At 31.2% G+C, this 27,974-nt stretch overlaps 6 protein-coding genes across 11 annotated transcripts; 3 read left to right on the plus strand and 3 right to left on the minus strand.

The window, feature by feature from the left end:
- The first annotated feature begins 147 nt into the window (after positions 1-147).
- LOC100646628 lies at positions 148-5,315 on the plus strand. 2 transcript variants are annotated; one of them, XM_020865029.2, is made up of 6 exons: positions 148-254; positions 326-433; positions 515-2,485; positions 2,575-2,783; positions 2,850-2,978; positions 3,073-5,315. In XM_020865029.2, the coding sequence occupies exons 2-6, from the start codon at positions 412-414 to the stop codon at positions 4,939-4,941; spliced, it is 4,200 nt and encodes a 1,399-aa protein (XP_020720688.1). In that variant the 5' UTR covers positions 148-254; positions 326-411; the 3' UTR covers positions 4,942-5,315. The 2 variants fall into 2 exon arrangements, with proteins under 2 accessions (XP_020720688.1, XP_020720689.1); XM_020865030.2 differs by having other exon boundaries at positions 187-433; positions 2,602-2,783.
- A 428-nt stretch (positions 5,316-5,743) lies between these two features.
- On the minus strand, positions 5,744-6,750 carry LOC100646869 (U1 small nuclear ribonucleoprotein C). Its single transcript, XM_003398566.4, has one exon. It carries the CDS (start codon positions 6,479-6,481, stop codon positions 5,969-5,971), a length of 513 nt encoding a protein of 170 aa, XP_003398614.1. The 5' UTR covers positions 6,482-6,750; the 3' UTR covers positions 5,744-5,968.
- Positions 6,751-6,855: 105 nt separating this feature from the next.
- On the minus strand, positions 6,856-9,382 carry LOC100646988 (ATP-dependent DNA helicase PIF1). The gene has a single exon (XM_003398567.4). The coding sequence runs from the start codon at positions 9,106-9,108 to the stop codon at positions 7,261-7,263; it is 1,848 nt and encodes a 615-aa protein (XP_003398615.2). The 5' UTR covers positions 9,109-9,382; the 3' UTR covers positions 6,856-7,260.
- Positions 9,383-14,961: 5,579 nt separating this feature from the next.
- On the plus strand, positions 14,962-17,834 carry LOC105666191 (nucleolar protein 58-like). 2 transcript variants are annotated; one of them, XM_048409572.1, is made up of 5 exons: positions 14,962-15,063; positions 15,139-15,329; positions 15,507-15,583; positions 15,752-17,241; positions 17,376-17,834. In XM_048409572.1, exons 2-5 carry the CDS (start codon positions 15,285-15,287, stop codon positions 17,510-17,512), a joined length of 1,749 nt encoding a protein of 582 aa, XP_048265529.1. In that variant the 5' UTR covers positions 14,962-15,063; positions 15,139-15,284; the 3' UTR covers positions 17,513-17,834. The 2 variants fall into 2 exon arrangements, with proteins under 2 accessions (XP_048265529.1, XP_048265530.1); XM_048409573.1 differs by having other exon boundaries at positions 15,020-15,035.
- LOC100652299 (nucleolar protein 58-like) lies at positions 15,037-26,928 on the plus strand. The gene is made up of 5 exons (XM_048409574.1): positions 15,037-15,194; positions 22,123-22,257; positions 22,435-22,511; positions 22,680-24,169; positions 24,305-26,928. Exons 2-5 carry the CDS (start codon positions 22,213-22,215, stop codon positions 24,439-24,441), a joined length of 1,749 nt encoding a protein of 582 aa, XP_048265531.1. The 5' UTR covers positions 15,037-15,194; positions 22,123-22,212; the 3' UTR covers positions 24,442-26,928.
- LOC125385843 (DNA-directed RNA polymerase III subunit RPC7-like) lies at positions 18,449-21,936 on the minus strand. Of its 4 annotated transcripts, none has more exons than XM_048409579.1 (3): positions 21,591-21,936; positions 19,290-21,025; positions 18,449-19,076 (listed from the first exon to the last, which is right to left on the minus strand). In XM_048409579.1, the coding sequence occupies exon 2, from the start codon at positions 20,737-20,739 to the stop codon at positions 20,089-20,091; it is 651 nt and encodes a 216-aa protein (XP_048265536.1). In that variant the 5' UTR covers positions 20,740-21,025; positions 21,591-21,936; the 3' UTR covers positions 18,449-19,076; positions 19,290-20,088. The 4 variants fall into 4 exon arrangements, with proteins under 4 accessions (XP_048265536.1, XP_048265533.1, XP_048265534.1 ...); XM_048409576.1 differs by having other exon boundaries at positions 21,389-21,936; XM_048409577.1 differs by having other exon boundaries at positions 18,449-19,095; positions 21,389-21,936.
- Positions 26,929-27,974: the final 1,046 nt, after the last annotated feature.

Raw genomic sequence — 27,974 nt, forward strand, 5'->3', positions numbered from 1 at the left:
CTATATATACAATTGCTTTCATTTATAGAATAAAATAGAATAAATAATCTTTTATTAGCATTTATATAAAGAATAAATTTCAAGTTTCGATTATTAAAGCATGCTTTCATTATATATTATATATATATATATATATATATATCTACTATAGGTGCTCTCTATAGGAAGTAGTAAAGTACTATTTCATTTCAAGTACTGTAAACTATGAACTTTATCTTCTTACTAGTAGGTAGTAGGTAGATTTTACGCAAAAAGTAAGTCAAATATAAATGTTACAAAATAGAAACACATGTTTTTGATAACAACACATAAATTCTTTCTTTAGGATATCATTGATTTCATCTCATACTTATTGCAAAATATACTTTTACTTAATATAAACTTTTATACTATCCAAGCATACAAATAAAGATGGAATACAATGTCTTTCGAGGTGAGAATATTTTCTGATGTAACCTTTATTACTTTCACTTAATAATCGAAGAATTTTAATAAATTAATTTGAATTTTGCAGATTATTGTAAGGCCGAAAACAGTGAAGATGAAGAAATGAATCATGATCTACAATCACGGTTGTATGCTGAAATTTATTATACTTCAAATGATGTAGAGAATGTGGATAAAAAATCGAATGTTAAATTAGAAACTATTGATATAGCCAATAATAAACTTCGTACAGATGCAAATACTAGTAAAGTTTACGGTTTTAATGATACTCTTAGAAAGAATGATATTGATGGAAGTTCTAGCAAAACTTACATAAAAAACGAATCAGAAAATAATTCAGCATCAATGGAAGATGATAGTAAACCAGATATTACTTCCATTTGCATTAAAAGTACAACTGAAACGTTATCTAAAGATATAACTAATAAAAGTATCTCCAGTGTACCTTATGTGAAAATGCTAAACGAAACTGAAGAAAATATTGAGTCTACAAAGAACAATAGGCAATTAACATGTCATAATGTAGAATATGGTAAAATCAATTCAAATAATAATACCACTTACATTGTTGAAGATAATGTAAAATCAGAAATAAAAGATGAAAATGAAGAAAAGTTAGAAACCATACAATGTCTAAATAATGAGACAACTGCAAATCAATTTCCTCGTCTAAATTCTACAAAACATGATGATGTTAAGAACAATGAGAAATGTCAGAGAATTGTATGTAATGAAGAAAGCAATGATAACATTCTTAAAAAATATGAATTTTCTAAATCATTTATTAATAAACTATATCTAGAAAAATATGAAGAGTTAAAAAAGAAACTACAAGAAGTGGAAGAAGAAAAAGAAAGAAGTTTAAAAGAGAAAGAACAGGAAAAAATAAATATTAAAGAAAATCAGCAGAGACAAGTCATTATTGAATACGATTCACATAGCACAAAATCCATACATGAAACAAAAACAGATACGAAATACGAGATACTTTGTAGAACTGACAAACTGCAAAAACCTATCAATTGTTGCGAAGAAATAACAGTGTTAACATCAGACACAGAAAGTGATTCTGAAGAATCCATTTTAGAAGTACCGATTCCTCCAAAACCTCAACCACCTATCATAAATTTACAGGACTCAGATGAAAATTCTGAAACAACAAGTAGTAACAGCGATACAGATGAAGAATCTTCATTCGTTATAAGAAAGAAAAATAATTTGGTAGAAAATGTTAAAAAGAAAGATTTTATAATCGACCAGGAGTCAGATAGCTCTACCTCAGTTATTGATTGTACTAATGATGAATCAGCAATGGAAGATATAATGTTAAACTGTACAGAAATACAGAAAAGTGCATCAAGTATAAAAGAAATAATGGAAATGAATAAAATGGCTCGATCAGATCAATACAATAATAAAGACAAAAGCATTTGTGAAAAAAATAAGTCTATTGTAAGAAATGAAATTCATACTAAAGATCTTACTAGGCCTGACATGTTATTTAGCAATGATAAATACGATACATTTGAATTTCAATCGCCATTAAAAACAGTTCACAATAAAGATGTTATATATGAGAGGGACAAAGGTGAATCAGATAATTTTGCAGACGATGTAATGCTATCAGATTTCCTTAATTTTGAAGAACAAACTTCAAATAGAAATAAAAGGTATTTTGTAGAAGATGTAATGGTATCAAATTTCCTTAATTCTGAAGAGTTGACTACAGACAGAAAAAGGCCTCTTGAAAAAGATGTAATGATGTCAAACGTTCTTCATTCTAAAGAACTGACACCAAATAAGAAAAGACATTATGATGATGATAATGAACCTTCTACAAGTGTAAAACAAAGGAGAAATACAGATAATGAATTTAAATGTTCCAAAGAAAATTTTGAACAACATAATAGTGACGATAAGAGTAATCGAGAGTGGGAAGAATATTTTTTTCGCCCTATGTCGGAGAAACTTAAAACTTTCTATGAATCTCAAGGACAAGAAAATTTTGATGTAAAGGAAATTCAGAGTAAAATGTCAAGTACGTCATTGAAAATTACTGTAGTCCTATTTTCTTTGTATTTATAAATTTATTATTTTTAAATATTTTTTATCGTAAATAAATTATAGAGGATCCAAGACTTTGGACTATTTTAGATGAAGACCTGATGCCTGATTTGTTCAAACATCGGAGATACTGGTACATGAAATGTACTAATTGCCACCAACATGGTCATCAGAGACATAATTGTACAGAGCCATATAAACCTACTCGATGTCATATGTGTGGTGCTCAAGGACATACAGAAACTCGATGCCCTCAGAAAATGTGCCTCACGGTTCGAAGATATATCATAAAAATATATTATGTGATAACTGTATAGTAATATGTTAATTTTTTACAGTGTGGTAAAAAGCAAGGTACATTTAGGAAAACATGTGAGGCTTGTCGCATACTGTATTGTGACATGTGTAATGCTATAGGACATAAATCAACTGAATGTCCAGATCTCTGGAGAAGATTTCATCAAACAGTGAGTTTGTTGTTACATAGAGTATAAATATTTTATGAAATTATGCACAATTTAAATATAAAAAGTAATTTTACTTGATTTTGTTTAATTTTAGACACGGATATCTGAGATAAATATACCAGAGAACTTATCTGAAGTTATGAAACCTGCAGATTTACTTTACTGTTGTAATTGCACCAAACGAGGACATGATTCTTCTACATGTAACGAGTATCGCTGGTCACAGCATTTCCCAACACCAGCTTTTGTATCAAATTATACAAGTGAATTACAATACGAATATTCTGCTTGTGAAAGTACTAATGAAGACGTAATACCATTAACTAAATTAAAAAAGAAAGGTGTGACATTTCCTCCAAATGAGGTTGATTTAGACAGTTCTGGTGTCGTATATTCATATGGAACATATTATACAAAAACGCCTAATGGCGAAGAAGCTAAACGAAAACTTTTGACTCTTGATATTCATCCTTCTCACATAGCTGGTCTTTTAAAGGGTCGCATTTCTCCAATTTTTTTGGATGAATTAACAAAAATAATTAAATTTGAAATTAAAATATATTACAATACAGATAACGAATTAATGATTAGAATTCGATCTGCGGTACATCTGCCTCAACATATATTAGAACTTTTCCTTTATTGGCTTAAACTACATGACGAGGATAAACTCTTGGATATTACTATAAACCTTCCCCGTAGAGCAAAACAATTGCAAAAATTTTTGACAAAAAAACTACACGAGTTCGAACAGAATTTAGTAGATCCAAACTATATTTGTAGTCAAATAGAAGAGCTAAAAACATCAATGACTACTATTAAAGACCTCGCAGTATCATTTTCTATTGCAAAAAAAATCATAGACTATCGAGGCGATTTGATGAAAGTGTACCAGTCAAAACCTAATCATACTCATCTAGTAAAGAGATTAAAAAGAGCCATGAAACATCTGAAAAAGTTTCCAGCCACTGAAGTGTACATGTCACAATATTTGAATATTATTGTTCTTTACAATAAAATTTTTGTACCTCGTAGATTAACAGATATCGAATTAAAACGTTTTCTTGCAAGATATTATAAAACAAGCGTGAAAAAAAAAGATGGAAAGAAGAATGAAGCTAAGAAACTAAAGAAGAACAAACTTACACCTTATAAAGCATTAATAGAAAGTTTACGGGAATATAATAAGGAAGAGAATACTATAAACAAGAGTGATGTATGTTCATCAAAAGATATTGGAGCACAAACTATACAAATACCTAGCATTGTATCCATTGAACATATTCCAACGAATAATATTATCCAATCTAACGAACAAGACGTAACATGTAATACAAAAGACGTTTTTACTGAAACATACACTGCAGAAAAGAATGTTACCGAATTTACTAATGATACTACACAATCGTCACATAATCAGGATAGTTCAAGTAATCAAATGACAGATCCTATACAAAACTCAAATGTAGTTACCATATCTTTTCAAAAATCTACACATACCAATGTATCATCAAGGACAACTAAAAATGTACCTTGTGCCAAAGTAAAACCCTCGGGGAATAAAAAAGAAAAGCATTCAGAAACAGAAAATAGTAATAATAAAGAAACAAAAACAAGTAACTTACAGGAACAAAATAACACAATTAATTCTGAAATAAGTGTTACAAAAAAGAAAAAATCTAAAAAAGCAAAAAAAGCAAAACTAGATCTTGAAAACAGTTTAGAAATTATAGAAAATCAAGAAACTGGAACTGACACATCTTTAGAAAATAAAGCTAGTGAAATTATAAATGAAGCTCTGGAATTTAATTTGCCATATATGAATAAAGCTGTTGAAGAAATTAGGAAAAGAATAAATGATAAAAACCTTAAACAAGAGCATATTGATACTTTACTAAGACTAATAAATTTGGAAAAAGATCACAGGAAATATGTAAGTTCATTTTATAATTATTTACAATGAATTTTATTTTTTAAAGTTATTAATTATATGTTATTATTAAATGAATAAAATAAAAATCTGTTAACGTTTCTAAAATGCTACACGTATTAAAATTTTTGTCCAAAAACATTTTTTATAAAGTTACAAGAGAACTAAATAATATAGTCTACTTTTAAGTAATAATTTTTATATAAAACTATATACATGTACAGAATAGTGATACACAGTATATAATTATACTGTAAATGTATTTCCATTTAAATTAATACTTTATATCTGGGTAGCTTTTACTGAAGACCGTTGACTCTTGTAGATGTCACGCATACAGTTATATTAAAGTAATTTTAAATTTCAAATTTATATATCTAGATAATAAACATGAAACAAATATCAAATATCATGTTTATTAAAAAAGCTAGAATATATTGGGTCATCCCATAAGTTCGTGCCGACCTTTGTGTATACATTTCATATTTTAAAGAAAAACAAGAGAACTTTTATCGAGACGGAATAATGAAAAATGAGAAGAAGTTGTACAACAAGAGGGGGATTACATTTTTTCATGAAACTGAAAGGTATGTAAACAATCTTAACATATATAACCGCTCGAAAAACGGCACGAACTTATGGAATGACCTAATATAAATTATCTTCGCTTATTTCTTTGTAAATAAAGAAGAAATTGTTTTCAAGCAAAATGAAACATGTATTTTATATTTCTTATCCTGTACATATTTATTTCCTAAAGTATAATTATATTTAAATACAGAGTTTTACTCTGATTGATCAGTTATTATATTAAGTATAAAAATAACACTGAGTATTGAATTTTTCAATTTATTTTTACTCTTAAGAAAAAAATGTATGATTTGTTCTATATTTCAACATCCTGAAAATATCTTGTATCATGGAATGAAATTTACATTTTAGTACATTATGTTCATATGTACATATTGGTATTATACTGGTAAGATATACAATTGTGATTAATGAGTCATTTATGTCAATATAACTAAGATAATGGTATGAATTATATATATTCTATTCATTATTTCTTCATCGGTGGAGGTCCTCCCATAGGTGGTGGTGGTCCATTCATTGGTGGTCTCATTGGACCCATAGGTCCCATAGGACCCATCATTGGTCCCATTGGCCCCATAGGTCCCATCATAGGTGGCCTCATACCCATCATTGGTGGCATTGGCCCATGTGGCCCCATCATCATCGGGCCCCCTGGACCCATAGGGCCACCAGGATGCATCCCTGGAGGTGGCATCATACCTGGAGGACCCTGAGGTGGTACTCCAGGACGTGGTCCAAGATTTGGAGGTGGTGGAATTGCTGCTCCTTTATTTGCTGCGAAAGGGTTAGATGCGATTTTTCCAGCTTTGAATGCCGCCGTTGTTGCATCGATTAAGTGTTGTGCTTGTTCCTCCATCCATTTCTGATAGAAATATTTAACATTATCCTTGTGTTTACGGCCCTGACAGTGAGTTTTCCGTACACTCGGCGAATCATGCGTTAAGTACGTGTCACAATAATCACAGTAATATTTTGGCATTGTTTTTTCAATTATATAACGTAAGAACGCGTATTTCTTATAATACGTTGCACAATTTCTTTGTAATTGTATGAATTTCTCTCACAACTGAATGTTAATACTTTATTACAGGTTATATACCCGCGTACTTATTATTAAACTTTGACTACAACCTTCGACTATATTCAGAATGGACAAGTTAGTCCAAAAATTAAAACTCTATTAAACTCCATCTGTTGGCGTACAGAGTAAAACTCTCGTTTGACGTTCTGTTGAACTCACATTAATTTATTAATTTCATTTAAAATAAAATTACCCATAAATTCTATAATATTATGATAAAGGAATAAAAAGAAATGTTTACATAATATTTGTTAAATAAATCTTATCAGTTTATTTTTATAAAATAAAATTTTTATGCTAATAAAATTTATGTACATTATTATATAACAGTTTTCTAATTATTTCAAAATTTTGGTCATAATAGTTTCAACCACAAATACATTAATCTAAAAAATCAATTCACGAAACTGCGTTATTGTATTAATATACATATTATAATTATAATAGACAAATTTTGATAGATCTATAATTTCAATTATCTAAACAATTTTTTATTCTCTTCTACAACCTTACCTCTTATACAAAATTTTAATAGAACTAAATAGATACATAATTTTGTACGCGGATTTGGTAAAGTCTCCGTTTACAATTTTATCATCTAATTATGTGTGCTGTACTTGTTATCAGAAGCAAAATATAACACTCCTCTAATTGTCTGGATATCTTAAATAACCGAATCATATCTTTTGCTTCTTTCCTAAAGGAATCATTTCCATTTCTTGTATATTTCTCCTAAATTTTTTATAAAACAAAAGAACATCTGAATGAGCCCATACTTGTTGTTTATTAAAATCTAAAACTCTTAAAGATTGCAAACTTTGTGCCCTTGAAAGGGCTACATACGACTGGCCAGCATCAAAAACTCTTGCAAGACACATTTCAACACAATCTAAAGTTAAACCTTGACTTTTATGAATGGAAAAAGCCCATGCTAATTTTAATGGAACTTGTATCCTATGAACAATACTCCCAGTACTTGTTTTCAAATTCCATTTTTCTAGCTTTGCATGATATTGAACGCCAGATTTAAACTGAACTACGGGTATATTCTCTACAAATTTAATAACTATCCCCCTAGCACCATTCACTAAACCATTAGCAACATTTATATTTTTTAATAGCATTACTTGAGCACCTATTTTTAATACTAATTTATCAGGAACAGCCAACTGCTGATTCAATGTGGCAGTCATTGCTGAATCAGAGTCTTGGGCCATATAAGTTTTTGATTCATCTTTCAACTCATCCAGTTGAAATTGATTAATTTCTTCAGCTTCATTAACATGAGAACAAAGTCTGGTTGCTAAAATGCCATTACTTTCTATTTTCTGTTTAGCTGTTGCTTTAAGTTTTTCTGCAGTGTCATCCGTCACTCTACCTATCCTAATATTATTTAAAATCTTAATAAATTCAGGATCCGTTTGTCTATGAACAGTTTGTAATTCATAATTAAAATGTACACATTTGTTCCATGCGCTACTTTGAAAACAAAACTTAGCTTTGTTTTCTTTTGAAACTGGTGGTAATTGAAAAAAATCCCCGCACAATATCAATTGTATTCCACCAAATGGTCTTTCATTTCTACGAATATGTCTAGCTACAGCTTCAATCTTATCAAAATAGTCTCCATCTACCATAGAAATTTCATCTATAATCAGATGTTTTGTCTTTCTCCATGAAATAGCAGCAGAATTGCGAGAAGCCATTTGAAAGCATCTATCTAAATTTGCGGTTCCTAGTCCGATTCCTGCGAATTGATGCAAAGTTATTCCACCTATGTGACATGCTGCTACCCCTGTGCTTGCTGTAGCCATCGTGACATCAGGCGGGAGAGCTGCTATTATTTTTTTCAATAAAAACGACTTTCCAGTACCTGCGCTGCCAGTAAAAAACACATTTTTACCACTAAGTACCGCATTTAAAACTTTACTTTGTTCTTCCGTAATTTGTCCTACAGTTGGATTTTCGTATAGTCTTTTGGCAGTAGACGATTTCAGTGCACTTTCATCCGACCGTTTTCTTTTTTTAGCAGCGCTAGGGGATGGTGTCGTAATCGTTGCACGCGATACAGCGATAGCCTTTTCTTTAGCTTTATTTATTTCAGTACTTGTAACAGGACTAATTTCATCATGATGTCCGAACTTATTAGAAAGTAGTCTCTCCTTTAATGGATTTTTTACTACTTGATCCGACCGACTTGACACTTTAATGTATAACGTTTTCAAAAAATTAATTAACTGCGATGTCGGTGCGTTGGATAAAAACAATGTACAATTTTCTTCTTTAAACTTGATAGAAGCTTTACCTTCAGACATAAATTTATTGAAAACAGATATAGATCTCAGCGATAATTTCGTCAGTAAACTTCCCTTTTCTGCGCGCACTTCGATAAAAATTTCACGAAGATTATTTCTGATTAAACATAAAGTTACTATTCGATGATTTGTTTTCCTCAAAATCGAACCTTGTGAGTTAGTCTTTTCGATTGTAACGGAACACGTCACTGAACAACTATCTTGATCCATTTCTGCTTATGAAAATAAGTTGATTAAATTTAGATGCAAAATTAGTTGATCAAATGTTAGATACGATATTTAAGACCTTCTCGATTTATTGAAAACAAGACAATTACAAACTTTTCATACAAGAATATACTGCGTAAACAAGTACGTATGTATTATTCATATTCCCTGACGCCATGATCAACTGATTTGGCGCGATATTTACGCGCCATATCCTAGGGACATTTTTTACTCTTCAAAGATAGTTCTTCACTGTAAATGATTGGTCGTTACCATGGTGATATATCTCGCCGCGATATCGCCTCGTCTATGTGGATCAGATCTAAATGCACTTGTTATTATTTTTATCTAATTAATTGCTAATTATCATCTATGATTGGGTATGAGTAAATAACCAACAGGAAGTTATTCTAAATACGAAAATAAGTAAAAAGTGTTGAATAACATTTTTTCACAAAATGTTTTGTTTTCAGGAGAAATAAATTTGGAAATTAACTTATAAACTGAAAAATTATATTTCACATTTTTTCATCATTTTTTCATTTCCCGCGTCTTTGACTTTTGCATGTATGTGGGTTGAATAAAATGAGTTCTAGGAGAAAGCTTGAAATACTAATACTTTCTGAAAAGGTGAATGTAATTGTGCCTTCGTATGAAACTTCTATATGTTGAATTTTCCTTTGTTAAATGTCTTTTACCCGGAGATTTTGATAAGTCGAAGCCTCTGTAACTCGAAGATTTCAGCTCTTCTCTTGAGATTCGAGTTACCGAGATTCGGTTGTATTCATATTGGACCTTAGATCTGCCGTGACCGCGCTTCTGATAGTCGCGAATGTTGTAGTTATACTTGCAGGATGCCGAGATATAGATAACTCAGAGACACTCGAGCTCACGGTGCTCCGTAGTACGTGAAAAGTGATGAACTACTACAGATATGAAAAGGGAAAAGTTTACTGATGGGCCTTCGTGAGATCTTGAAAAAGTTGCTCACGAGGCAATCTCGTGCTAGCTCGAGCTAAATGGGTCTTCGGGCTACTCGAACTTGGCTTCAGTGGTGTACAGAATCAATTTTTTAAGCGACTAGACCAGTTTAGCCTGCAGTGAAAACGGTTCCATATAAATGCATTGAAACAAATATCTTCTATTGGGTTTGCTTGTCAGTGAATTTGCAGCTTTAAGGTCTTCTAGAAGAACGTGGCCACGGAGTAAGGAGACTGATGGATCATCTGGCAAGAGGAGTGACAATGACAGCGAGTCAAAAAACTCGGCACTTACTCCAGAATATTCACGAAATTGAGATCGATATACGTACAATATTTTCTCCATAATTGATCGAAAATCGGGACTCCTCGGTGATGGATTACATATCGTGTACAGGACTCGATTGTATAATGGATACAACATTTTTCCGAATTTAGAGAAATGCAGCGCAAGTGAAAGAAAAGGGAAAGAAAAGAAAAGGGGAGTCGACTGGACGAAAAGAAATACATCCGTTGGACGATGTTAATGCAACAACGGAACTTTTTTATTTTCTATTCTTATTGAATAAAACTTTTACCAATGTAATCCTGAGGTTTTTTCTGATTAGAACAAGAACCAAACGCGATATAATTTGAAGCATGTTTGTTTATTTAGCGATATTAACTTATTTTCTTTCGTCTATTATAAGTAGGTGTAAATGTGATTTAAACTACATCGTGTTTGGATTCATTTTAGCTAGAAAAATCTCATAAATACGGTAGTAAAATTTTAATTTAAAAAATTCAGAAATAAAAAGGTTTCATTATTGTCTCATAAATAATTAGTATTTTTTCGTGGACGATTGAATTTGGGTCAAATTACGTTACTTAGCCCCTTGGGGATGACAACCGATCAATTATGGGAAACGTAGTGGCGATCAGTTGTGGAGAAAATACTGTATTATTTAATACGTATTAAAATATAGTATAATACATATTTAAGATGATAATAATTAATATTATTTGACGTTAACTATAAGTGTTACGACAGTTTGCGGAGAGACGCGGTCGCTAGGAAAACGCGTCAGCGAGAGGCGTAACTTCTCGCTACGATTCTGTTAATCGACGCCGCGAAATAGTCGTTCCCCTATTTCGGTTGAGATAACAGAGGTGGTTCAACTGAATGTAACACTGTATTAACAGGTTAATATAAAATAATATATTTAATAATAGTGTGGCGAATGTATTACAAAAAATTGACTCAATGCTTTACGATATTATTCGATGTAATTGGTTTGAATTTGGTCTGAATCGTCAGACCTCTCGATGTGTAACGTTCGATTCGTCAGAAGGAACTGCTCCTCTTTCGATGATTCCTTTGTCTCATTTTGAAGACGACCCCCACTATGCTCGGGTCACGCCACCGTTCGCGCCTATGATCACGTATGTCCGTTCTTGTATGGAAAACGTAACGGACAAAATTCGACGTTTCGAGAGCTCGCTGCTTGGTGACAACTATGCGCTCGTCGATACATTATATATGATCCGGCGGTCAGATAAGACGATCTGTCTGCGACACTGTAGGGCCGCGAGCGACGGTTAGAAAATACAGCCTATGGTAATCCTCGTGGCGTAACAATAAGTAACGAGATAACAGGCATATATAGGTAAAATTCAGACAATACAACTCAAAGTAAAGTAGGCGTTAACTCCAAATAGAAGCATCGTGTAAATTCGAGCTATCGCGGGGAGACGCGGTCGCGAGAATACGCGTCAACGGGAGTCGTAAATTCCCGTTACGATTGTAATAATCGACACCACGAATAGTTCGATCCCCTTATTTCGGTTAGGATAATAGGGGTGGTTGTTGTAGTATAACATTGTGATTCACAGAGTTATAAAAATGTATATTTCCAACACTTTGTACAATCACACAAATTAGTAACGCCGTTAATTAAGATACAGGTGACGAAGAAAAGGATTATTCGTAGATGGGAGAACGCGTGTACGTTGACTTTGATTGACTAGCTAGACACTTTGGGAGTCATAGGAACTCTCGGACCTGTAGACACTGTGAGAGCTATAGGGACTTTGAAGTTCGTTCTGATGTGTTTACGGAGGAAAGCTCGGTATGGGTATACTCTTTGAACGAAGAACGCAGATTCGTTGCTTACATTTTTAGTTGGGAAAGTGAGGGCAATGATCCGTGATGCCGATTGGTTATGACCAATGTTAGGAATGAAGATAGAAGGAAGAAGCCTTCTACCAACGTGGTTCATGGGCGACATTGTTTATGAGAGAATTTTCCGTTTTCGGATTTTCCGTTAGATAAATCTCCGCCTTTTGCGTTAGGCCACTACCCACTTTCTCCGTAATTCTTAAGAGCGCGTAATAAACCCAAGGACCTTTCTAAAAACCAGCCGAAAACACTTCTAGGATTAGAAAGTCTTTTCGGGCAAACAGATTGACTTAAACCATATGTGCGAACAATGCAGTTAGGAGTTCAAGTTTATGGTGTCTTTCTTTTTTTTTTTTTTGCGTGAGGAGGGGAAAATGCTGTTACGCATGCCCAGTGACCCGCATCACTGGGTTATGTGGGACTCGGGCGGATGTTGTTGCCATACCCACTAAAAACCCCTCCTCCTTCTTCCTCTGCTTTGAGGACAGACAACCCCGGTAAAACCTGTCGGCAGTCATCAGGGTTGTCCTTTCATGCCCCGTTGTATCTTCTTCTTCGGGCAGTTACTGCTCTCATCTTCTCAGCTAGTTCAGAATACTGGGCTGTTCTCCTTCTGTGGTTCTTTGTTGTCTTGTATCTCTGCCTTCACTGCTCCGCGTAGTTGTTGCTCTCGTTCTCCTTCTTGCCTCCTCCAAGGCCTTCGCAAGTTTATGATGTCTTGAAAAGCATAAACACCAACAATCTCAACTACCTCACCACATATGAACCCACATACTGGCCCACTGACACTAACAAAATCCCCGATTTACTCGACTTCTTCATAACCAAAAATATCTCGCCTAGATATGTCCAAATCAACTCCTCGACTGAACTCTCTTCCGACCACTCCCCCGTAATAGCAACAGTCGGTTCAGCAATAATCGAGAACCCACCTAATGGCCTTATTCACAACCAACTCACCAACTGGCAGCTCTTTAGAGAAGTCTTTAATCACTCAACCTCTGCCTCAATCTCACTAAAAACAAAGGAAAATATCGAAACAGCCACAGAATACTTAAACACGAGCATAATAAACGCTATCCGCTCCTCAACACCTACTAAGACTTCTATCAGTAAACACGAATATCCCCATTACATATTAAATAAAATCACAGAAAAACGAAGACTAAGAAGAGTATGGCAAACCCAGAGAACACCGGACGACAAACGCAAACTAAACAACGCAACCAGGAAGTTAACCAAAATCATTAAAAAATACAAAAATGACTGTTTCCAAAAGTACCTCGTCAATTTGTCCCCCTCTGCCGACTCCAACTACTCACTATGGAAGACTTCCAGTCTTTATATTTATCTAATTATGTTTTTATAACGATATTAAGACAATTTAAATTGTAAACAAAGTCGGCAGTTGAACAAACATTGGGAATCTTTCCAAACATTTTTTAAAGAAAGACCCCGACGTTTTTTCATCTCCGACAGATATAAATAAGTGTAGCGACTCAGAAAGGTCAGTAATAATAATTATTATCGTTCGTCTATCGAATATTATTAATTAATTACCGTTCGTCAACCGAATAATTACCATTGTCTATCGAAGAGTTAGTTATCATTTTGTCAACCGAGGAATCATTATCTTGTCGACCGAAGAATCATCATTTTGTCAACCGAAGAATCATCATTTTGTCAACCGAAGAATTACTATTTTGTCAACCGAAGAATTTTATATCCGTCAGTCTGTCAGTTATTTCAATTGTCAATATCGAAATCGAGTAAGATTTGAATAAATTACTACATATTGTAAATTCACTTTCAAACAACTTTAGTCCTCTCCCGTGTCAATATGCCTCTCCCCGCACATAACAGGTTAGCCGAAAGTGGAAGAATTTGCTTTGTTAAATTATTACTGGTATACACTTCGTCAACTTGTGGTATATCGATACAACTTGTCAATCATCACTTAATAGCTTCTCGCTAATAAATATAATTTGTAACTATTTAATAATAAGCAATATATTCTTAATTATTTAGAAATTTACTTAATAATGTTTAAAAATGCGAATATGTTTAAAAATTATAACGTAAATATATATATTTCATTTCATGTTTTATTAATATATCTCTAATTTAGATTAAATATCTGAAGCTTGAAAGAAACTTTTAAAACTTTCAATACATCGCATACGTTTCAAATTTAGTGCATAGTTCTTAGGTTACATTACCTTCGCTTTCTAATGCATCGTACAATAACCTCTCTTTGTCAGAAAATTTTATAAATTATCTATATGATCATAATCTTATTTCATGGTGGATATATTAGATTTGATGGACTATATTTTAATTTTATTTTATATCACTGTTAATAGAATAGTAAGTAGAAAGATTACGTGTATGCACTGTAATATTTTGCCTATAACAGGAATTTGTAATTCTGTAATTATCTGTCTTCACATAATACTTAAAATTAGCATTTTAAAATCATAATGAACAATATGTTCATTCTGAAAATATTTGTTAAAATACTAGATTTTCTTAAAGAAATCATGTTTGTTGATGTACGTATATATACGTGTGCACCTTAGTGTTGAAATTCTTATAGTTATTTGGCTTGAAAATGTTCAGTTCGTAAAATGTAAGAAAATTTTTACGGCGTTTGGTATTGCAATTTCTCGTGTGCATTGCATAGAAACGAAGCCTCGCCGCCTCAACCAATTAAGAATCGGCTAGGCTCACTTTTAGCGGGATACCACCATTCTACTGTCGAAGAGCGAGACTTTTTCTGTTTTCCTCCATTGGTAGACTATTTGACCGTTTTCGTTACCGGTAGCTTGTATAATAAACTTTTGAAAAATAAGTTCGATATAAGTTTATTTAAATCTTTGATTTTGTTTTGCACAGATCATTGATTAATTGCAGTATATAGTGTTATACGACCGTGCTTATTGCTTACGAATGTTTCATGAAACTAGCTGGCGCCTTTTATCATAAACGTGAAAATTGTTAAAAACATTAATATTTCTAACCGTGAAAATAAATTAACCAAAATGTTAGTGTTATTTGAAACTCCCGCGGGATATGCAATTTTCAAGGTAAATTATATTAAAAGCTGTAACTTAACACTTAACCTAAAAAATGTTGCACGTGTTCGTGCTGCTAATAATTTTAGGTTTACTTTAACAATTTAAGTCTCTTCTTACGTTTTAAATACGATGTAAATACCTTATTGGCATAAATATGTACCATAAAATCACGTTTGTTTCTTACAGTTACTTGATGAGGATAAGTTAACAGAAGTAGAAAATCTTTATCATGATTTTGAAACACCTGAAGCAGCTAGTAAGATGTAAGTTGATATTTTTGACTTTAATTTTGCATTATAATTATTTTGATAAGTTCTGTTGTTAAAAAATGCATTAACACCTTTAATAGAAGTAATAAATTCGATAGTGCAAGATATTGCATTCAGAACAATTTTAATTTTAATTTTAATATTAAATATCTTGCATTACAGAGTGAAGTTGAAACACTTTGAAAAGTTTGCGGACACTACTGAGGCTCTTGTAGCTACAACTGCAGCAGTAGAGGGTAAACTGTGCAAAGCATTGAAGAAAATTCTTAAAAAACATTGTAATGAACTTCAAGAACAACTAGCTGTGGCCGACGCTAAGCTAGGTAATGCTATAAAGGATAAACTGAGTTTATCTTGTGTCAGTAATACTGCTATACAAGAATTAATGAGATGTATAAGAAGCCAGATGGATAGTTTATTGTCAGGTTTACATAAAAAAGAAATAACGGCAATGGCATTAGGTTTAGCACATAGCCTTTCTAGGTACAAATTGAAATTTTCACCCGATAAAGTTGATACAATGATAATACAAGCTGTTTGTTTGTTAGATGATTTAGACAAAGAATTAAATAACTATGTTATGCGTTGTCGTGAATGGTATGGCTGGCACTTTCCAGAACTTGGAAAGATTATTATAGATAATATAACATTTGTTAAAACAGTAAAAGTAATTGGAACAAGAGAAAATACTATAAATTCAGATTTATCTGATATATTATCAGAAGATGTAGAAGAAAAAGTAAAGGAGGCTGCAGAGATATCCATGGGAACGGAAATCTCTGAAGACGATATTTTAAATATTCGACATTTATGTGATCAAATAGTTGAAATTTCTCAATATAGAACACAACTATATGATTATCTTAAAGCAAGAATGATGGCAATGGCGCCAAATTTAACTATTCTTGTCGGAGAGTTAGTGGGAGCTCGTCTAATCTCACATGCTGGATCACTTATTAATCTCGCTAAGCATCCAGCATCTACCGTTCAAATACTAGGTGCTGAAAAAGCTCTCTTTAGAGCATTAAAATCCAAAAAGGATACTCCGAAATATGGTTTAATTTATCACGCACAACTTGTTGGGCAATCTTCAACAAAAAATAAGGGAAAGATGTCCAGAATGTTAGCTGCTAAAGCTTCATTAGCAACTAGAGTAGATGCATTAGGAGAAGATGGCAGCTTTAATCTTGGTGCTGAACATAAAGCTAAATTGGAAGCACGTTTGAGGATTTTAGAAGAAGGGAATTTTCGTAGAATTAGCGGCACAGGCAAAGCAAAAGCAAAATTTGAGAAATATTACACTAAAAGTGAATATATTCAGTATTCTGTTAATGAAGATATAACTCTTCAACATGGAAAAAGAAAACATTCTGAAATTGAAGATAAAGAAACGCTAATCGAAGAAATTACAAAGCCAGTTGAAGAAATTACAAAGTCAGATGAAGAAATGCCTAAGAAAAAGAAAAAGAAGGAAGTTAGTGACAGTGTAGATGAATCAGTAACTCAGGAAGTAGCTCAGTCAGACGAAGTTCTGACAAAGAGAAAGAAGAAAAAAAGGAAAGTACAGGATATAGAAGATAATATTGAATCAAAATTTAAATGTGAAGAAGAAGGAAAGAAAGCAGTAGAAAATATTCCTGGGATATCAGGGGGTTAGTTCTTATTTTATTTATTTTATGAATTTTAAATCTATAATATGATATGAGTAAAATTACAAGTAGAAAATATAATATGTACAAACTTAATATATGTATAAAATAGTTTTTTTTTTTTTTTTTCGTCATAGAGCCAATAAAGAAGAAAAAGAAGAAAAAGGATAAGGATCAGGAGATTGGAGAGATTACATTCACAAATGAAGAAACAAGTGAAAAAGTTATGAGAGAAAAAAGGAAAAAAAAGAAAAAGAAATCTGAAGATGAATGAAATTTTTCCAACATATGTAATTTGAAAAAATAATTTTTTAAAAATATGACTATTCATTATCGATTGTAAACTTATATATAATTAAAAAATTAATTTTCTTTAAATATACATATATCATATTATATTTTTATAATAGAATTCAATTCTATATTTTTATAATAGAATTCAATTCTATATTTTTAAATATAAACAATATAATCATACAATTTGAAGATAAGTGTATAAAAATAATTGTGAGTCTAAGATGTATTATTAAAATACCAGGTATGTAAATATGAAACCGGAAATTTTGTATAGAAAATACACGTTTATTGTATGAAAATGATTAAAAATATTTTATTCGAAGTATTGCCCATCGCTAGCTATACATTTTTCCCACCTGTCTGGCAATTGGTGGATGCCACGCCAAAGAGACTGTCGCAAACCAGTCAACTAGCCATTTTCGTATATTTTTATATATCTTATCTTTTATATATCCATATCGTATATTTTATGTCCGGCTTTAGTGTCTTGTTCATTTTTATATATCTTTTCTAATACGATACATGTCTTAAAACATCATTGACATTTACTCATTGTTATCTATTTCTTTTAATAACACCCTTTGAAATTTAAATTTTGTAAATTCATAATTCTGCATGTATGTATTATCTGATTCCAAAATTCTTCAATAGTATTAATGGATGTTTCATAAAAAATTAATTATGAATATCTCTATAAATAATTTATAAAAATTTGTATAATAATTGTTGTACTGATGCATTTAAAATAAATTTAATGATAATACGGTTACATGTAATGAATCAGAAGTGGAATCTATAACAAGTGTATTTACTGTTTATATTCAACTATAAGATATCATTGAAATTTGTTTGCGTTTAATTTAGACGTTAATGAGGAGCTTTTTTTATATTTTAGAATGATTTTTTAAGCAAATTATTGAAAATAAGCAGTTTTGGGAGAAACGTAACTTCCAAAAAGTGCAGATGAACACAACTTCTTGTCAAAAACAAGTTTCAGGCTAGTTTTACATTGCAACTTGTTATTGATTCAAGACTGATCAACATTTATTTGGAACATTTTTTTATTAGATTAGATTTTTTTATTAGATAAAACATCATGGCAGCCATAAATATATATTTAAATAATATGTATATTGGGAATTACTATTGTATTGAAAGTGTAAAAGAATACTTAACTTAAAATTAACCCGATAAAACAAGATACAAAACGGTTAATAAATCGTTATCAAAACAACATCAAAATGTTATTGAAATGTTCTTGCACCGCTGTCCTTTTACACAATACCATGAACTTTTGTGCTTTATCACATTCTATAGTATAGTTGATATATGTATATATATGTATGTCTATATATATACATATATTTATTTATGTATCATATTCATTATTTTGACTTTATATATGAACCAATTTTGCAATTATTTTTTATCTTTCAGAGCAACTAATGTGGAGATATAATTCTCTGTATATCAAGTCTTGCTTCCATTTTCATTTCTTACGTGTTCCTCTATTACTTGATTTATCTGTTCAGGTTTGACATCTATAATAATTAAATTAATCTACAATAGTAATAAATTTGATATATATGTTAAATTTTCTTCACTTTATTATTTATGTAAAATATATCTATATGTATATCTTTGTTTATGAATCTTTTTAATTTGAAAATAAATATTTTAAATGTCATTATATTTTTAACCTAACAAAAACCTAACAAATTCATATATCATATAATATTCATGTAAGTACTTACATTTATTATATTTGTACTGTTATTATTCCTGTCACGGGATTTATTATTATTACTGTTATTATGCAATATACAAACACATATTCTATTGTATTAAATATTAATATATGTATATGTACTGATAATTGAACGAGTTAAAAGGTTTATAAACGTTTCTAATATTATTATGAAACATAAAATGTATTAATCCGTACTTTACAAAGTATAAATAATCTAATTTAATCAAGGAAAAATTAGGAAAAAATTAATTTATATCTTTTTAAAGTGATCTATTTATTTAAAAATATTTCTATGCACTTATATATATATATAATATAAATATATATATTATATATATAACGTTCAAATTTGGATAATCCAGGGATCGATTCATAAGTCTGAAAATCGAGAATCGACTTTCTACATCCTAAACTACCACTTTTCCTCTGTTAATCTTCAATACTCTAAATAAAAATTTCCTTCTTGTGACCGTATGTATTTCTAATGCTCGAAATCCTACTTCTCTAACCGTTCGTCTGTGTAATGACTGTTTGGCAAATTGGTTATCCGTAACGACAAATAAGGTCACATTATCCGTTAACAGAGAAAGTCCTTTTGTTTATCCGCGTTTGAACTTTTAGGAAGTTTACATATATATGTATATATGATAAAGTTACATCTCACATACATATAAAATTATCAAATTTTCTAAATTAAAACAGAAAGATAAGGATCTTAGCAAGTCATTTTTAAGATAAAAAATTGTGGTATTTAGATAAAATAGTATCTGAGATGGAAATTTTTTATTCTTGTAGAAGTTATCTTAATAAATCGGCCCATCATCCAAATTATCGTCTTCATCATCGTAACCTTCTCCATTATCGAAATAATTATTCACGTAATCAGTTCCCTCATCCATTTCCTCATCTAGTTCTTCTTCCTCATCTTCTGCTTGCTCATCATCCTTTCCTTCTGCTTCTTCCTCCTCCTTTTCTTCTTCCTCTGCATCACTTTGTTGCAAATTCTCTTTTTTTTCTAATTCTTGCAACTTTGATTCTATATCAACGTTCTTACGTTTTGTCTGTGAGTTCTTACATTTTTGTCCTTTACGCTTTCGCAATTGAGGCTTTAATTCTACAGGCATTCTGCTCCAATCATATCTGCTCTCGTAACTACTTTTATCAGTAATCAAGTCTTGATATCGATCTGAATACCTCTCAATATCTTTTTTAACTACTAAAGGCAAAACATTGTTAGGCGATTCTCTCATATATTCTGCATATCCTTTCTTTAATTCCAACAAATAACTCATTTCTTTAGTAATATTTAAAGGCAATGGTTTATATTCTAGAAGAGGATATTTTAATGGAGGTTGTAAGACTGGTGGAGGTAATGCTTCTCCTTTAGCAAAGCCTAACTGTTCCGTACTGATTGACATGGAAGGTTTACCTCTTCCCCTGCCACGTCCCGCCATGATAGTATTATATATTTATCTTATTATTATATTCAGTAGGATAGAAAAAGGCAATGTTTATTCCAAATTTATTAGTAGTTACAAGAATATGTGTTTAATTACTCTAGTCATTTTTCAGCTTAAATGTGAGTATGAAAAATATGAAATATCAGTACTTTAGAAAATTACCTCAGACATTTTAGACCATAAGTTATTTTTTACTTTAATAATCAGTTAATAATTAGGATATTTGACAAAATCGAAGACTTCAGCAGCTAATTCTGTCTTATATATTTTTAACTGATCTCTGCAAGAACATAAGTGGTAATATACTTTAGTATATACTTCAGTAATATACTCAATCTTCAGTTTATAATATGATACATAGATATAATCTCAGTAATATTTAATAGTCAGATTCTGTAAATAAGCTTAAATAGAATATATTAAATAAATAAAATACATATTTTTAACAACTGTAATATTTGTTTTAATGTATCAAGAAGCGATAAATTTGTTAATATTATTATAAATATATCAATGATACTTTAAATACCATTATATCTGAATAATAATGTAACTCATTGTATATACAACATTTAGTATAACTTCTAAATTTTATTTTCAAACATGTTACATTTATTTTCTATGAATAAAATATTTAACTTACGGCGGCTGAACTTCGTTTTGAGCACACCGAATTTGTAACTTTTTTTTATATAATATAATAATTTCTTACAAAATGTAAAATTCAAGTAGAATCCAAAAATACTAGTCCTAAGGCGTGGACATCAGTATTGTAAAAATACTGTATACTTGTACGTGTATAAAATTAATAACTAATGTATGATTTATTAGTACGTTATATTTACTTCACTCATAGTTCATATTATGATCATATAAACTCATACACTGCGAAAGCATGATCATATAAACAGACTTCGATTCGACGTTGACACTCGATTGAAACCAAACATATAGAAGGAACCGTCCGAAGAATGGACCATGATAAATCAACATGGAAGACAAAACAAGGATCTCGTTCTGCACATGCGTGATGTACTATGGATGTTTCAGACAGAGACAGAGACACTATATTTATCTTTGTCTCATACAACGAGAACTTTGATGTCTTCGATGTTGATTTTTCGTGACACAATTTTCAGACGGTTTACCCTAGCGAGTTTTCATTGATGACTGATGAATGATGACATGTACGTGTGGTTTTGGAAGTTTCATGACAGCACCGTTATGCGGCTTAATAATTGCATACAATACCAAAATGGTGATACCCTCACCAATCCCCCTCCATTACAGTTGCCAGACTTGCGTATACGTAGGTATATATACTATCACGCAGTACATACGACCGGTGTTATACGACCGTGCTTATTGCTTACGAATGTTTCATGAAACTAGCTGGCGCCTTTTATCATAAACGTGAAAATTGTTAAAAACATTAATATTTCTAACCGTGAAAATAAATTAACCAAAATGTTAGTGTTATTTGAAACTCCCGCGGGATATGCAATTTTCAAGGTAAATTATATTAAAAGCTGTAACTTAACACTTAACCTAAAAAATGTTGCACGTGTTCGTGCTGCTAATAATTTTAGGTTTACTTTAACAATTTAAGTCTCTTCTTACGTTTTAAATACGATGTAAATACCTTATTGGCATAAATATGTACCATAAAATCACGTTTGTTTCTTACAGTTACTTGATGAGGATAAGTTAACAGAAGTAGAAAATCTTTATCATGATTTTGAAACACCTGAAGCAGCTAGTAAGATGTAAGTTGATATTTTTGACTTTAATTTTGCATTATAATTATTTTGATAAGTTCTGTTGTTAAAAAATGCATTAACACCTTTAATAGAAGTAATAAATTCGATAGTGCAAGATATTGCATTCAGAACAATTTTAATTTTAATTTTAATATTAAATATCTTGCATTACAGAGTGAAGTTGAAACACTTTGAAAAGTTTGCGGACACTACTGAGGCTCTTGTAGCTACAACTGCAGCAGTAGAGGGTAAACTGTGCAAAGCATTGAAGAAAATTCTTAAAAAACATTGTAATGAACTTCAAGAACAACTAGCTGTGGCCGACGCTAAGCTAGGTAATGCTATAAAGGATAAACTGAGTTTATCTTGTGTCAGTAATACTGCTATACAAGAATTAATGAGATGTATAAGAAGCCAGATGGATAGTTTATTGTCAGGTTTACATAAAAAAGAAATAACGGCAATGGCATTAGGTTTAGCACATAGCCTTTCTAGGTACAAATTGAAATTTTCACCCGATAAAGTTGATACAATGATAATACAAGCTGTTTGTTTGTTAGATGATTTAGACAAAGAATTAAATAACTATGTTATGCGTTGTCGTGAATGGTATGGCTGGCACTTTCCAGAACTTGGAAAGATTATTATAGATAATATAACATTTGTTAAAACAGTAAAAGTAATTGGAACAAGAGAAAATACTATAAATTCAGATTTATCTGATATATTATCAGAAGATGTAGAAGAAAAAGTAAAGGAGGCTGCAGAGATATCCATGGGAACGGAAATCTCTGAAGACGATATTTTAAATATTCGACATTTATGTGATCAAATAGTTGAAATTTCTCAATATAGAACACAACTATATGATTATCTTAAAGCAAGAATGATGGCAATGGCGCCAAATTTAACTATTCTTGTCGGAGAGTTAGTGGGAGCTCGTCTAATCTCACATGCTGGATCACTTATTAATCTCGCTAAGCATCCAGCATCTACCGTTCAAATACTAGGTGCTGAAAAAGCTCTCTTTAGAGCATTAAAATCCAAAAAGGATACTCCGAAATATGGTTTAATTTATCACGCACAACTTGTTGGGCAATCTTCAACAAAAAATAAGGGAAAGATGTCCAGAATGTTAGCTGCTAAAGCTTCATTAGCAACTAGAGTAGATGCATTAGGAGAAGATGGCAGCTTTAATCTTGGTGCTGAACATAAAGCTAAATTGGAAGCACGTTTGAGGATTTTAGAAGAAGGGAATTTTCGTAGAATTAGCGGCACAGGCAAAGCAAAAGCAAAATTTGAGAAATATTACACTAAAAGTGAATATATTCAGTATTCTGTTAATGAAGATATAACTCTTCAACATGGAAAAAGAAAACATTCTGAAATTGAAGATAAAGAAACGCTAATCGAAGAAATTACAAAGCCAGTTGAAGAAATTACAAAGTCAGATGAAGAAATGCCTAAGAAAAAGAAAAAGAAGGAAGTTAGTGACAGTGTAGATGAATCAGTAACTCAGGAAGTAGCTCAGTCAGACGAAGTTCTGACAAAGAGAAAGAAGAAAAAAAGGAAAGTACAGGATATAGAAGATAATATTGAATCAAAATTTAAATGTGAAGAAGAAGGAAAGAAAGCAGTAGAAAATATTCCTGGGATATCAGGGGGTTAGTTCTTATTTTATTTATTTTATGAATTTTAAATCTATAATATGATATGAGTAAAATTACAAGTAGAAAATATAATATGTACAAACTTAATATATGTATAAAATAGTTTTTTTTTTTTTTTTTTCGTCATAGAGCCAATAAAGAAGAAAAAGAAGAAAAAGGATAAGGATCAGGAGATTGGAGAGATTACATTCACAAATGAAGAAACAAGTGAAAAAGTTATGAGAGAAAAAAGGAAAAAAAAGAAAAAGAAATCTGAAGATGAATGAAATTTTTCCAACATATGTAATTTGAAAAAATAATTTTTTAAAAATATGACTATTCATTATCGATTGTAAACTTATATATAATTAAAAAATTAATTTTCTTTAAATATACATATATCATATTATATTTTTATAATAGAATTCAATTCTATATTTTTATAATAGAATTCAATTCTATATTTTTAAATATAAACAATATAATCATACAATTTGAAGATAAGTGTATAAAAATAATTGTGAGTCTAAGATGTATTATTAAAATACCAGGTATGTAAATATGAAACCGGAAATTTTGTATAGAAAATACACGTTTATTGTATGAAAATGATTAAAAATATTTTATTCGAAGTATTGCCCATCGCTAGCTATACATTTTTCCCACCTGTCTGGCAATTGGTGGATGCCACGCCAAAGAGACTGTCGCAAACCAGTCAACTAGCCATTTTCGTATATTTTTATATATCTTATCTTTTATATATCCATATCGTATATTTTATGTCCGGCTTTAGTGTCTTGTTCATTTTTATATATCTTTTCTAATACGATACATGTCTTAAAACATCATTGACATTTACTCATTGTTATCTATTTCTTTTAATAACACCCTTTGAAATTTAAATTTTGTAAATTCATAATTCTGCATGTATGTATTATCTGATTCCAAAATTCTTCAATAGTATTAATGGATGTTTCATAAAAAATTAATTATGAATATCTCTATAAATAATTTATAAAAATTTGTATAATAATTGTTGTACTGATGCATTTAAAATAAATTTAATGATAATACGGTTACATGTAATGAATCAGAAGTGGAATCTATAACAAGTGTATTTACTGTTTATATTCAACTATAAGATATCATTGAAATTTGTTTGCGTTTAATTTAGACGTTAATGAGGAGCTTTTTTTATATTTTAGAATGATTTTTTAAGCAAATTATTGAAAATAAGCAGTTTTGGGAGAAACGTAACTTCCAAAAAGTGCAGATGAACACAACTTCTTGTCAAAAACAAGTTTCAGGCTAGTTTTACATTGCAACTTGTTATTGATTCAAGACTGATCAACATTTATTTGGAACATTTTTTTATTAGATTAGATTTTTTTATTAGATAAAACATCATGGCAGCCATAAATATATATTTAAATAATATGTATATTGGGAAGCTCGGAAGATTCGTCTGGATGTTTAAAAAATCCTATTAAATTCGAACGTGTAAGATTCATGTGTAACGACGTGTAAATGCGAACGAACTTTTCGAGAGATCTAATATATGTAATATATATTTACATTCTATATATTTATAGTGTATACTAATAGTACATATTTGTAATATAAATATATATTTATATACCTGGCACCTATATAATTCGAAAAATATATTTCAAATCGAAATTTAAATGGGAATGAAGCTTTGGAGTAACCTAATATCTGCAATATATGTTTACATTATTTATATTTATAGCGTGTACTTATAGTACATATTTGTGATATAAATATATATGCATATATATGCATATATATATATATACAATAATACTTTTCGACATTTCTTTGTATTGAGTTTAACGGAAGAAAATTCTGCATCTGAATTCATATAGTATGCCATTTAATGCTCTTAAAAGATTGTTTCATAACGTTGTCGAGGCGAAGATATTTTACGTTACTTATTATAGATGGATGTAAAAGCCATGTGTGTAACGTTACTTATGTGTTGCTTTACCATTTACCAAGTATAAGAAGAACTTCAATAAGTTGCTTAAATTGTACTAATAATATCTGTTTCATTGAAGGATGTACCTGCGACTAATATCTTGTAATTTTTGTTTACTGTATTACGTTATTTTATTTTGGAATTGGGGTAATATTACATACATTATATATTGCAATATTACATACATTATTTTACAATAATATTACGAATTATTCCACTCATTAATAACTTCTAGTGATTGTGACGGAGCTGCCATAAGCGTAAATTACTATGCCGCTCGATTACAAATGACTGTGGTACAAATCTCGTAAGTGAGAAAACATGTCTGTGTGTAAAGAACACTTACACATGGCTAGAACAACTCCACATGGCTAAATCTGCGCACTTTTCATTGTGTGCAATATATCAGCAGCTAGAGACACAAACGTAAGAAGGATAAGAACATTGCTTTCCACGTTTAAATAAAAATGGAACAACAAGCTCTGTGGCCTAAGTTTAAAGCAGTAGGTACAAAGTCAGCACGTCTATATAAACGGTTATACTTAAAAATAATTTTTACTCATTCTGAGAAAAGAAACACAAGCGCAAGAGCCTAGAGTAGAGAAATCAAACATCCAAACGTCTAAAATTTCACACTCTAATTTACATACCATTTTCCTGAGATTAATTGATGCCGGTCAGCGTCTATTGCGTAATTATATTATGTACATTTCACTTTTAGTTAAATATATGCGAATTTCAATGTTAATTCAATAAACCAATATTATAGTGAAAAGCAAGAACAACGTCATTTCACACCTTAATCACTCGCACACAATGTGGAAAATAGGACGTGCAGGATACATTAACGCAACGTTAGTCCCTGAGAAATTATTAAGCTTAAAAACTACGGTCATTATACCCATTGCCTCTTCCCCTCCCAGGTAGCATCTGAACGCGTGAGTGAGGATCTGATAATGAGCACGGAAGGGATTAAACCTAAAAATCTTAGATTAAAGATATGATTAGCAATCATATTTATATCTATTATATTTTGGATATAATGGAGTAGTAGTTTCATTTCATTCAAATTTTAATATCTCTATTTTTATAAATCTTTATATTACCGCATTAATTTGTAATTTGAGGAGTAAAGGAGTGAAAAACCTTTAATAAAATATGAATTATTAAAATTTGTTCTAAAAAAAGACAATGATGATTGCTTAACAAAATTAAAGATAGTGAAATATTTCTTTTTTTTTTTAAATGTTTTTGTCGTGATGGACGGCCCTGCGGGTGACCGACACCTCCGTTTAAGGAGGTGATGGTTCCCTACTGGGAGTCCCTTATAACTAGCGCACGGGATTGCTGTTTGCCAGAGACCAGCCTGAGCCTGTCATCGGCTCGCTTTGGTCTCTTGTGTCTCCGTCCAAAGTTCGAGATGCCTTGCCGGAACGTAATACCGCACCAAGTTCTGCCAGTCTAACGGCAAGGATCCTTCACAAAACCCTGCTCGAGATTTTAGGAAGGATTTAACCTTCTGCCGTGGTGCCGTTGTTTGCCTCTACACCTAAGATCCGTCAGGACAGTCTTGCTTATGAAGGGGAAAGATTCTGCGTCCTCAGCTGGCTTTCGGTCCATTACCGCGGCTTCGACGTTGGTTTCCACAAGATCGTAGCTAAACGAATGAGTAGATTGATCAGTCTGGACGATAGACAGAAGGCATTTCGAACGACTGACAGATACATCGCATCCATTGATGTTGCGAGGGCCTTCGACACCGTATCAAACAGGGCGATTTTGCAGACCTTAGGGCTGAGAGGCTATCCACCATCCATTGTG

Source organism: Bombus terrestris, chromosome 10 (genome assembly GCF_910591885.1).
Source record: "Bombus terrestris chromosome 10, iyBomTerr1.2, whole genome shotgun sequence".
Classification (NCBI taxonomy): Eukaryota; Metazoa; Arthropoda; class Insecta; order Hymenoptera; family Apidae; genus Bombus; species Bombus terrestris.